Raw genomic sequence first — 12,572 nt, 5'->3', positions numbered from 1 at the left:
AACTAGATGAGAAGGATTCAAACAGATCAGTGACCTTTCCTTTAATTACTCATTTTTACGGAGGCAAAGCAGAGAGTCGAAAAAACCCAACTGGAGCTGTCATAAAAGGCCAGAGTACGCACAGCTTCCTCCTAACAAGCCATTTAAAAAGTGGGGACACTCAAAGCTGCAGTTTTGCAGTTGTGTATCACAAAAACATAAGAAGACGTCCCAGTTACAGCTTTCCAGTATTTAGCACTTTTAACAACACTCCCAGAACTACAGTAGCTATGAGTGTGAACACTGTAAGGTCACTGCTAAGCAGGCTAAATGAAGAATCCTGACACGTCAGGCGGAGCAGCTGAGTTTCAACTTTAATTGCCAAAAGTTGTTTCACAAGGGGTCACCAGAGGTCAAATCAGAGGTGACTAACAGGGCAGAGCAACTCTGTTTCAGCTGCATCTCCAAGCTGTTGTGATGCTGAAATATCATCAGTGGCTTTCAATGTGCTGTCTAGCTGTAGGGAATCTGTATTTCATGACATATTGCTAATAATAATTAATGATCAAGCCTATTAATAAGTTGTCACTTACTGCCACAGAGGTGCTTTTTATAAATGGTGCAGTAATAGTTACACAAAAATACTGACCATAATTTGAAATACACTCAAAATGGTTAAATATTTCTCTCTCACACACACACACACACACACACACACACACAAAAGCATCCATCATGGGCACAAACTTTAGGAATAAAGGAAATGACTCTCATCCATCAAACTGATGCAGCCCAGTTTTGTTATCTACCGTCATAGAAGATGAGATGCAAATAGAGACCTACACATAAGCACACACACCTCCAGAAACACTGACAGCGTGGACAGGCAGTCAGTCTGCGTGTCTAAGCATGAATGACACCCGACAGTGGGCGGGCACTGAGGGCAGTGGAGCGAGGAGAGTTTTTTCCGGCTATAATAAAACAGTTTAATTGGATTTGTTCATATGCAGGAGAGCTAGTTGTCTGGATTAGCATATCAATGCCTTCACATAAATCGTATTTTCAAGTGCATTGAGCACTAAGCAGCGCAAAATTAATTCTGCATGATATGCCTAGGGGCTTGGCACGGTGTTTTTTCCATGCAGAGGACACCCTGACAGACACCAGCGAGCATGTACCAGTCACACTCATCCTGTATTTACACAAATACAATCTATTTACGATGCACTCACACTCTAACAAAAGGCTGGAGCGTATGCAACTTTTGCAAAACTGTTACATGAAAACAAAGTTGGCAGATGTGGTGACACCAACCCCGGCTGGCTTTGCAGCGATCGGTGAACTACACCCCGGACAGGTCGCAGGTCTATTGCAGCACATTTTAAACGCATAATCACACCTAAAGGCAACTTACACCAACTTCCACAATGCATTTGGCTTTACCTTTCTCCAATCTTTAAAGAAATTCTCACGGAACACCACCTTGGTGGTGTACTCATGGTCCAGCATCTGGGCAAAGAACACCGCCACCTCTTCTGCAGCCAGGCTCAGCTTTACCATTTTACCTGCACACAAGCAGAATCATTTACACTGAGATCATTTTTAACAGCATTAAACCAACCAAGCCTTATTGTCAGAACTATACGTTTATCGAGCCGTACTAGTCAAGAACACAAGCCTTTGGGAGCTCGGGGTCCTCTGAAGATCCACCACCCAGTGCCACCCACCTTAGCTCCTCCAGGCTGTCAGACTAGCCCGTGGATATAGGGAGGTAGGATTAGAGGCAAGGACAGAGATCTACATTCAAGTCCACTGGTAGGACCAACCTTTAAAAACATGCACATGCAGGAATTAACAGATCAAACCAAGTCCTCGTAGGACCCCGTTTGCAGCTGGACTGCTAAACAAAGCAAAAACAATTACTGCCATCAATCAGTATTCAGCATGAAACACGTCTTGAATCCTAAAGGCCCAATAGTGTGCGGGTAGGTCTTCTGTGTGAGCAAACAAAGTCAGGATGTGTGTACGCCAGCGTTCACAAGATTGTCTTACAATTACAGTCAAAGTTCAGCCCTCATCCTGAGTGAAACTGTGTGGCTGCACCTTTATGCCCAATGAGCTGAACAGACTTTATAAAGTATAACCTGAACAAACAAACACACGCTTTAAACTTCTGCAATATAAATGGCTCATAAGAACCTATACAACACCCGTCAGGCTCCATCATATGTCCAATGACATTCTGGACATTTGTACGAAATGCTTAGCAGAAAAAGCAACTCTTCTCCATTGTCTATGGGAATGTCCTAAAATTCAGGAATTCTGTAAAGATGTCACCAAGTGTTTGTCTGAAGTGTTTAAGGTTAAAATCCCCTTAAAGGGTAAACTGTGTACTTAGAATATACCCAACAGGATTTAAGCAACCGATAAAGCAGACTAAATCACTGGACTATGGACTGCTTCAAGCCTGAGGAGCCACTGCACTATGCTGGACAAGTATGGATGCACCCTCCATGGGACTCTGGAAGAAGGAAATCGCAGATTCATACATTGCCATGGGCAAACAACGGGACTTTGTGAATATCTGGAAGCCTTACATGGATATCACAGGGAGTGGAGGTTATTCATGAGGAGGGAGGGATTTCTTTTTTGTATCAGTGTGAGAGCCATGTTCATTTCTACACATGATCTTGTTGCATGCAGGTCTGCAGTCTGGGTGTGTGAATGAGAGGGGTTTAATATCTGTTTGTATTGTATAAAGAAAATTTCAATAAAATATGTGGGAAAAAGTATTATTAAAAGTATTTATTTAGTTTTTCACAGGACTGCATGAATACATTTCATAACTGCAATTTAACGTTTCATAATTTTTTTCCAAAAGCAACTGATGATGTTTCGGTGCATCTTCAGTCCCCATTTCTTGGAAAGTTCTGCTCTTCTACAAAACTAAGCTGTGACCAGAGCAGCACTTTAACTAAAGAGGATGAGCTTTGGCCTTGGCTCTGGAAGGACACTCATGAAGGTTTCATAAAAGATAGTTTAATAAATCTTTTAAAAAGCTTCTGAAGGAACAACATTAACAAGCTATCCATCACAGCCTCTCGAATCGACACTGAACCTTTCTTCTGCCTAAAATTAAACTCACTCTCACATTTTATTGATTTGATACATAACTGGTAATCCTAGATTAGGAATACATACAAACATGACGTATATTATTGACATAAAATGAAATTCTTGTATAATTATTTATTCATAATTTTTCTAGGGCAACTGTAAAGCTCTCCATAAATTAGAGCTACACAATGCGTTCTTGTACATGAACTGATTCTGGCTTTTAGACTGAGGTGGACGTATCAGTAAATGATGCAATCGTGCAGGTAATGTCTGACTGCGCTGTATAGAAGCAGAGAAGTGTACACTGAAGTGCATCTAACGTCTAAAATCATTTAACACTGTCTCAACAAAAATAGAGCTCCTGTACCCCGTCACCCTTGTTTCAATCATACTCTTATACACTCAACTGACCATTATAGTAGAAGTGAACATTGTCAGGTAGAGGCTGGTACTCAGGGGGAAAGTAGGGTCCTTTGTGTTCCAAGAACTTCCATTTCACCCCATCTTCATACTTCTCTTCCTCCCACCTGACAAAAACCAAGACGATAAAAAAAAGTACAGATGCATCAGCAAAGGTTAAAATTGCACTTTGTCTTTGTATGTGTGGGTGGGAAGAGTGTCCAGATGAAAAGAGCACTCCCCAACCATCTCCAGCGATTCTGCTCCTCCTCCTCCTTCTTTTTGATCTTCAGCTGTCTTGCTTCTTCAATCTCCTCCTTTGTCTTCTTAATTTTTTTTGACACTGCCTGCTCTTCTTCCTCCTTCTTTACCATCTGTGCAGAAGAGAGAAAAAAACTCACCATGAACCATGTTTCTAGTGTTGAACTTGTTGTAAGTGCAAGATTACCCCTGATGGAGACAGAAGTTTACCTTTTGTGTTCTCTTCTTTGACGTCTTTGTCTGAGCCACTCCATCACCTCCTTCTTCGAGATGACGTTGCTTTTTCTTCTTCTTTAGGCTGCAGGCAACATGGGAATGAAAGAAACGAAGGGCTTACATACAAACATGCACTCAGACAAAAAACTAAGTGAATTACTCATGAAAGGTACATTTTTCTGCAGCAGTTTTCAGTAAAAGTGATTCTACATGAAGAAAAGCCGATGACAAGGATTTTTTCTAGACCTGGTCAGACTTACGTAGGTGAATTAGCAGAATCACTGGTGCCCTCTTTGGGGTCATCTTTAATTCTTTTCCTTTTCACTCCTTTCTTCGTTGCTGTAAAAGCATCATCCTGTGGTTCCTGTTTCACAGATTCACTGAACGACAAAATGAACAATTTTTAGCTACAAATGTATCCACTCTGTAGCATCACAGTTACGCATTTCTGCTGACATATTAGCATAATTATTAAAATACTCATTCCAAAGTGCAGCTCTAGTCTTGTGTAACTTAACAGCAAGCCTTCAAAATTTAATTCACAATTTTTAGTTTCAATTTTTTTTGGCCTACTTCGGACCTTATTTCAGTTTTTTAAGACTTAGACTAACATATTTCTGAAATCTTATCAAGTGTTCTATATTTTCTTCATTTTTAATCTCACTTCAGTAGATGGTTTTGTATCAACTACTTTAAAAAGTTAATAACATGCAAAATAAAAGCTTGATGGCTTATTTTTCACTGCTGCCCTCCAGTTTGGCATAGAAAAAAAAAATCTTTAAGCACACCGTGATGACTCACTGACCATAAGAAATCAAGCATAATTGTGGTAATTGAGTAAAATTATCGACAGTAATGATAATGACATAATGACAGCGTTTAGACATTTTAAAAAGAAGAGAAAAAAAAAAAAAAAATTACACAAGTGCAAGCCTGGATTTTCCTGCAGAGTGAAGATTTGATGGGTAGAGAAATGGCCCAAATTAAGAAATCAACAAATTACAGTCACTGCTGCTAATAAAAATTAGTTTTCTCCTTTTCCTCCCACAACATTCTGGAAAAGAACAAAATGTGGAAAATGTAAAGCAGCGTAGCACATAATTGCCAAATTGGCTTACTGATCCAAATTACAAGGCACTATAGTGGCAACTATTCACTGTGCATTTATCAGGATAATGTTCTTTCTGCTACAGCAGGACCCTGATGGTTTCAGATTGAAGGTAATGAGCCTTTCCTGCGGTTCCAGGTCTATGACTCCATCCGGTCATTGCACCCAATACTGTAGGAACTCAGGCATAAAAACAAAGATATCTGTTTTACAATACAATTAGAAAAAAGTAACAGTATACCCCACAGAATAAAACAAATATAGAATCGCCAATTAACCCAACCTAACGTCTTTGGACTGTGGGAATGCCGAGTACACACAGCTCTCAACATGTGACAGAAAAGTGGACTCTGTGTCTGACAACCTATCACACTGTTGTGAGTTTCAGAAACACTGAAATAGAACACAACCAATAATTATCATCATTAGTATTAGCGAGTCTTACTATGATAAGATGTGTTATTGTAGCTACTTTGATATACAGCGGTCCCTCGTTTATCGCAGGAGTCACGTTCCAAAAATAACCCGCGATAGGTGAAATCCACGAAGTAGCCAACTTTATTTATTTTTTACAATTATTATAGATGTTTTAAGGCTGTAAAACCCGTCACTACACACTTTATACACTTTTCTCAGACAGGCATGAACATTTTCACTCTTTTCTCTCTTGTTTAAACTCAAAGTTCAAACCTTCGTAGAAAATAAGTCCAGTATTATAGAATGAAACCAAACGCACCCGCAGTTGCCTTTGACAGTGCAAAACGTTTCATCGACATGGTTGTGCTTGTTGGGGAGAAAACTTACAAACATACAGTACAGCACAGAGTCACACTGCTGGCGATCGAAGATTTATGTAAATTTGACAAGCTGAACACATTCTGTACTGGACAGGACCGTGGCACGAGATTGATTGACAGTGGTCTACAGCCAATCAGGACACAGGACACAAAGCACGCAAAATTACAGGAAAAAGCGAGGGACCACTGTAAATCAGAACATGGGAACACTTTAGGCATATTTGCAAAGCTAATTTCTACAGTAAAGTTTCAGTTGTTGGACACGCTGTAGACAACAAGACACCTTTATGTGTCATTACTGACCTTTATGGTCCATCACGTCTTTAATCAGACATTACAGAAGTAGACGTCAGCAGTTTATTTCATAGTATGAAGAGAAGAATTTGAACCCAATACAGCCCAGCTGAATAGATTAGTTACTGAAGGTTCACTCTGTGTAAAGCTTTATGGAGAAAGTGAGGGATTTTTAATGTAACGTGTAATATGCTCACTTTAGAAAAAGATGTTGAAAGGAAAATGCTTTATCTGTCGTTCTGTTCTCTTTTTAGTCAAACTTTGCAAATGTAAGAGTACCAAGGTCAAGATGTTCAGCTCAACTGCTCAATGAAAGGAAAAAAAAAGTCACGCTAGTAGAAACGGTTATATTTTTGTGGTATACTGCACCACTGAGCAAAATCCATAAAAACCTATAAAAAGGAGGTTGGGTCACTGTGTGCACTGACATTTACGGTCTGTGGTTCTAATAGCCTTATGTTTCTTCACCAACTCTGCTGCAAGGCCTTAACTTTGCTCTCTGCACGAAACCCACTCAACTAGCATAGTTACCACCTGAGCCTTTGTGGGGGGAGAAAAAAAAAACCCTAAAGGGAAACATTAAAAGCCAGAATTTCACAAAACGTTTTTCCCATATGACATCTCCTTTGAAATGTCACTCAGAACATTGGGTTGGGCTAAATCCACATCTGGGAAATAATCCATTAACAACTCTATGGAAACACTGCTGTGAAACAGATTTGACACAGCGGGCCTTCGGCCACAGCCTGCCATCCTGGCAACACCCCGCTGAGCATCCAACTACTCAAACCACGCAGTCTCATTTATTTCACTGCAGACAAGCCAAAGATATTTGTCTTCAGTGCACAGTAAAATTAATTTTCTGAAAGACAACATAACACTGTAGAAAATGAGAATGCTTCTGTCCAGGGACCCTGAACATCAAAACACAAGAATTAATTTCCATCACCTCGGGAGGGAGAAGAAAAAAAAAAAAAAAAAAAAAAAAAGGAAACTCCGGCACAGTCACACCAAAGCTTAGTGAGATTATTATCTCAGCATTTCAACAGTAATCCAGTGCTGGCAGCAGGACTTTTACCCTACCTGATGCTGCTGGATGATTCAACATTCTCCATCTTTGGTGTCTTGACCTAAGGGAATAACATACATTAAAGCTCAAGGACAGACAGCTGGCCCTTGATGTTATGCAAAGCAGCAGAAGAAGTGCTAAAAAATTGTGACTCATTTTCTTTCATATCTCTGTAAAAGTGCTGCACCTCAAGGATACAAACTTGGGCTTTTCTTAAAAAGCAACTTTTTTCCAGAATAATGAAGATTCATTACAATGAAACAGTATCTACAGTCCTTAAATCTATAGCATCGGGTTAAGTTACACACTGTAATACAAAGTACTATTATTAATATGCAAACAGTTAGACAATGGAGTGGGATTTGTTCACGTGGAAGATGCATGAGTTTTAGGCGGACACGAATGATCCCTCCCCACTGGGTCACATTTCAGTGGCTGATAGAAAATTACCTTTTTATGAGATTTTCCTTTATCCGTTTTCTCCATGGCTTTAGTTGGATTTGGGCTGTTCATCAAGATGTCATGACAGAAGAAAGGAAAAGAAAAAGGCTGTTAATGATGCCGTCTTTGAAACAAGACAAGTCAGAGAAGCACTGCATTAACAGACAGTTAGAGCTACGCTGTTATCAACTGAAGGCTTGAGGGCATATTAGGATGATGTTAGACTCGTGTCCACGCCGAGATCCGATTATTCTAGACAGACAACACTACCAAATGCCACCAATCAGACAAGCAGTCTCCCAGAGGAGCCCCCCACAGCCCTGAGCATGTTTTTTTTTGAGTTGTGACCTTTCCAACCTTCAGAGCAGGATGCCAAATGAAACTGAGCTGTAATTACTCCTCTCTTTTTTTAAAAATTACAAATCCCCAACATCTGAATGAGGCAGTTCGCCAGTTAAAGCAGGAGCCACTTGCTCAGGAAAATTAGTTCCCTGAGTCTTGTAGCTGAGAAGGATAAGTTGATCCTTTATCAGTAATTCAGTGAATGTGCCATGAAATAACATGAGGCTAGCTGTCACAGAAAGCCGTCTGCTCTGCTGCCAGTGGCGCTTACAGGTGTCTATTCATCTCTCTGCTCTCATCAATTACACAAGCCAATGACAGATCACTCCACATTCATTTGTCTGCTCACATATGCATGCTAATAAACGCATCAGATATCAAAGTAAATTAATTTATTCATATGAAGATGGAGTACCCACTGTACACTGTGAAATGAATGCATGCACTCAGTGGCATCAGCCTGCGTGACAGCTCAGCCAGTACAGCAGTCTTCCAGTAACACTGTTTTCCCCCCCATTTAGCGGCACCCATGCTGCCGTATGGCTCAACTTATTCATTAACATTTTTTAATCCAAATTAATTTGTCTCCACATTCTACAACATGAAAGGCAAAGCTCCCTGCAAAAACCAGCTTTGATCTGGCCCCTGTGCCGACGCTGAACAGATGTTGGATGTGCTTCAGTCAGGTCACATGCATATATCATCTGGGAGCTGCAATCATGACACGGTGGCTCGGGGAGCTGATTTGATAATGGCACGGTTCTCTCATGATGGAATAATGATAAAGTGTTCGGCAAACTGTGCATCGGCATATATATAAATATATATATATATATATATATATATATATATATATATATATATGTGTGTGTGTGTGTGTGTGTGTGTGTGTGTGTATAGCTCGCAGACCATTTGCTGGGATGTTGTCTCCCCAGCCCTCCTGCTTGCGTTCACAGTCACTCAGTCTTTTCAGTTTCGTGGCTTTGTGCTTGGCCTTCTCGTCTTCTTTAGCGTCCTTCTCCCGCCCCATCTTTCACACGTTCTTTGGCAGAGTACAGAGAACATTAAATAGCACATACTTGCAACAAATAGACTAGGGGGAAAAAAACATGAAGCTTTACAACATTTAGTCGTTCTGTAAAAACGTGGCCGTTCGAAGTTAATCAGTTAGCTAGCAAACTGCAACAACGCCAGTGAATTTAAGAATACATTTGTTAGCTTACAGCGAATTTTCCCTTCAGAAACTAATAATAAGCTAGTAGAAGTTCGTACTATCAATAAACTTCCTCATAAATATAAGAAGAGTAATAACGGGTTGCTACACTTTAGGCACGAGGGGTAAAGGATCAATAACAATTTAAAATTTATAATTTAATCTCGCCTGATGATTTAAAGTCACACAGCTGAACTCTGATTGGGTGAGTGGCCCTGGTGACGCTTCACACCTGTGAACTCTCTTTTCATAATGTAGCCTACCTTATGCTGACAGATTTGGGTCCTGGAGCCAAAAATGTAATCTCAGTAGTAGCACTACCTCAATGTAGTTTTACTCAAGTAAAAGTAGAAGATGGCCCTCCAAGAAGTGACTCAAGTAAGAGTAAAGAAGTATTTAGTAAAAAAAGGCTACTTGAGTACTGAGTAACTGATCATAAACATCTGATTTAATGTTCAAAAATGAGATAATCAGACAGACAAAAATATAAAGTTTAGCCCAACTTTGCTACATATAAATAACATGATTACAAAATAATGCATCTAAGCAGAAGAAACACTTTTCAATCAATTTTTGTTCAATATAAGAATACTGTGTGTGTGTGTCCCTGTGGTGAATTGTGTGCGTTACAGTTGCTCACACACACACAAACACACACACACACACACAGTAACATATATAAACTATATATACATATATATATATATTATATATTTTAAGAGGGTAAACTATTCCAGTGACAATATGTTGTTAATTGATTTGATTCTCATTGTGGCACAACAGGCTTAGCAGATAGAATAGAATTAAATCAACAAACCTTATGTACAAACAACAAGTCTCACTCTCTCACACACTGTAGGTTTTTGTCTGTGTCTCATTCATTTTTTGTTAAAACTTGTTTATCATTCATTCAGTGAAGCGGCACCACACTGAGCCCAGGGCGCCAAACAGGCTCAGGAAGAGTAGCAATTCATAATAATATTACTCAAGTAAAAGTAAAAAGTACAGTGTAGTAAAACTACTCCTAAAAGTAATTGTTTTCCAAAAGGTTACTCAAGTAAATGTAACTGAGGAAAGGTAATTAGTTACTACCCACCTCTGCCTGCTGGTAACATGTAACTATGGTTTTTCCTGTAGCTAAAATAGTCATGAGTTTAAGTGTTTGCAACTTTGTACAAACTTTGTGCTTTGGTATTGCCCCTCTTCTTTTCTGCGTGCATTCCCGCCCCATCTTTCACATGTTTTTTGGCTTAAAGTCTTTGATAAGTGTTTTTGAAAAATGTTTCCATCCTGCAACAGAAGATTAGGGGAAAAAATAAATCTTTTTGACACTTAGTCGATCTGTAAACACTGGAAAGGATGGCACGAAATCAGTTAGCGAGATGATTAAAAGTGATGAACAAACAGATGAATATGTAATATTTTAAAATGCTATATGCAAAGCCTTTTTCACTTGCCAACTAATAATAATAATAAATTCTTACTGCAATAAACTTGAGGAGCATAATTAATTGTTTTTAAATAAAATGAAAGCATCCACGGCAGTAGCACTACAAACATTTATATTACTATGAACAGCGCTGAATAAACCTACAAGAAATTTCAGTTACACCCAGCTGAACTCTGATTGGGTGACGAAGTTTGGTGACGCTGCACCTGTGAACTCTCTAAGTAGGGTAGCCTACCTTACCTACTGACATTGGGTAAAGGACCTCAAAAATTGGATGCTGTTTAACACTACCTCAATGTAGTTTTACTTTTGTCAAATGAAGATGGCCCTCCAAGAAGTGACTCAAGTAAGGTAAAGAAATATTTAGTAAAAAAAAGGCTACTTATCTGAGTAACTGATCATAAATCTATTTAATGTTCAAAATGAGATAATCAGATATCAAAATATAAAGTTTAGCCCAACTTTGGTCATATAAATAACATGATTACAAAATTTAAACATCTAAGCAGAAGAAACACTTTTCCTTTAAGTTTTTGTTCAATATAAAACATATGTGTGTGTGTGTGCACCATGTTGCAAAACAACAAGACAGAGTTTCTTTGTGAAAATGTATATTTATATATTTTTTTGCATAAAGTTAGGTGCTGATCCTCATTCCGCGCTGCTTCACACTATTTAACTGCGAACCATTCCAGTGCGAGCAAGCTGAGGAGCTTCACCTGATGAAGCCAACAGAACCACATCATCCGCAAAAAGCAGAGATGAGATTCTGAGGCCACCAAGAACATAAGCCCTCCGCCACTTGGCTGCGCTTAAAATCCTGTCCATAAAAATTATGAACAGAACCGGGTGACATTTTCGAGCCATCACCCACCGAGGTTTCGAGTCCGACTTATTGCCGGCAATGCGAACAAACTCTTGTTGTGTTGAGTTATATTCCAATGTAGGTGTGCAATGGGCAGACACTGATCGGAACACCTCCCACAGGACACCCGAATATTATGTTTTTGCCTTCTGGAAGTGCCACAAATGCACATTTTTGCAAAGCTGGGCATGTGGAAGGAAACCGTGACTTAGGGCAAGCTAATGGAATAAGATAAAGAACTGGTCCAGTGTTCATATGCAGGAGAAAAACATTATTCCTCCTGTATCGAGGTTCGACAGTCCTACAGGGATTTAAAAATAGTTAGGGAAAATGGATTTGCCTGCTCCCACCGGGCTTAAAGGGTTAATGATATATTTGGTAATAATTTGTCTCTTCCCTTCTTAAAAGATAGAAGACCAATGGCACGATAGACACTTTTCTGCCAATCCACACGATATATATCTGATCTCCCCCAACACTGTAGGTTGCAGGATCAACCCTACAGCTCCAGCTGTGAGTCTATTTTTCTATTCAGTCCAATCAATTTTCTTTGCTTTCTTAGCCCATCCTTTACTAACACAAGAATGTATTACTTTATGTTAAACCCAGAGGCAAATAGCTAGAGTATATCATTTGTGTGTCCTGAACCTTTGTGGATATGATTTGAAAATATTAATTTATTAAAAAACATGTTTTCAGCTTGAATGAAGGATACCATTACTGCAGGAAGACATGAATTTGCATTAAAGTACTGTTGGAAAAAGCAATAATGGTATGTATCCACAGAAGTCCGTGAAAGCAGACAGCTGAAGGCTGTCGCTGCACTTTCTTGACAGGGCCACATATAGTCACAGCCAGGTGTTAGACACATACACACACACAAAATGTCAATAAAAATATTACATGATCGAGGCAAACCATGAGCTACACAAACACAAATACCTCAAAGCAGCACAGTTCATGTGAAATTATACATTAATATGTGGCAGAGGTTTTATAAATGCAATTAATAAATTTCTGC

The 12,572-nt window shown here is 39.3% G+C and overlaps 1 protein-coding gene across 3 annotated transcripts in view; it reads right to left on the bottom strand.

Annotated features, from left to right (window-relative positions):
• zgc:173742 (DNA topoisomerase I, mitochondrial) overlaps nucleotides 1-7,756 on the bottom strand; it is a 28,716-nt gene extending 20,960 nt beyond the window's left edge. For all 3 annotated transcript variants that reach the window (XM_039614876.1, XM_039614877.1, XM_039614878.1), the window contains exons 1-7: nucleotides 7,691-7,756; nucleotides 7,255-7,301; nucleotides 4,233-4,352; nucleotides 3,967-4,054; nucleotides 3,742-3,869; nucleotides 3,508-3,623; nucleotides 1,423-1,544 (exon numbers count right to left, since the gene is read on the bottom strand). In XM_039614876.1, coding sequence (XP_039470810.1) covers nucleotides 1,423-1,544; nucleotides 3,508-3,623; nucleotides 3,742-3,869; nucleotides 3,967-4,054; nucleotides 4,233-4,352; nucleotides 7,255-7,301; nucleotides 7,691-7,753 — 684 coding nt within the window. In that variant the 5' untranslated portion in view covers nucleotides 7,754-7,756. The remainder of the gene's footprint in view (nucleotides 1-1,422; nucleotides 1,545-3,507; nucleotides 3,624-3,741; nucleotides 3,870-3,966; nucleotides 4,055-4,232; nucleotides 4,353-7,254; nucleotides 7,302-7,690) is intronic.
• Between the last annotated feature and the right edge of the window lie 4,816 nt (nucleotides 7,757-12,572).

The sequence above is a fragment of the Oreochromis aureus genome, linkage group 7, assembly GCF_013358895.1.
Source record: "Oreochromis aureus strain Israel breed Guangdong linkage group 7, ZZ_aureus, whole genome shotgun sequence".
Lineage (NCBI taxonomy): Eukaryota > Metazoa > Chordata > Actinopteri > Cichliformes > Cichlidae > Oreochromis > Oreochromis aureus.
Note: the sequence above shows the minus strand (reverse complement) of the source record. Positions and strands in the feature narration are given on the sequence as shown.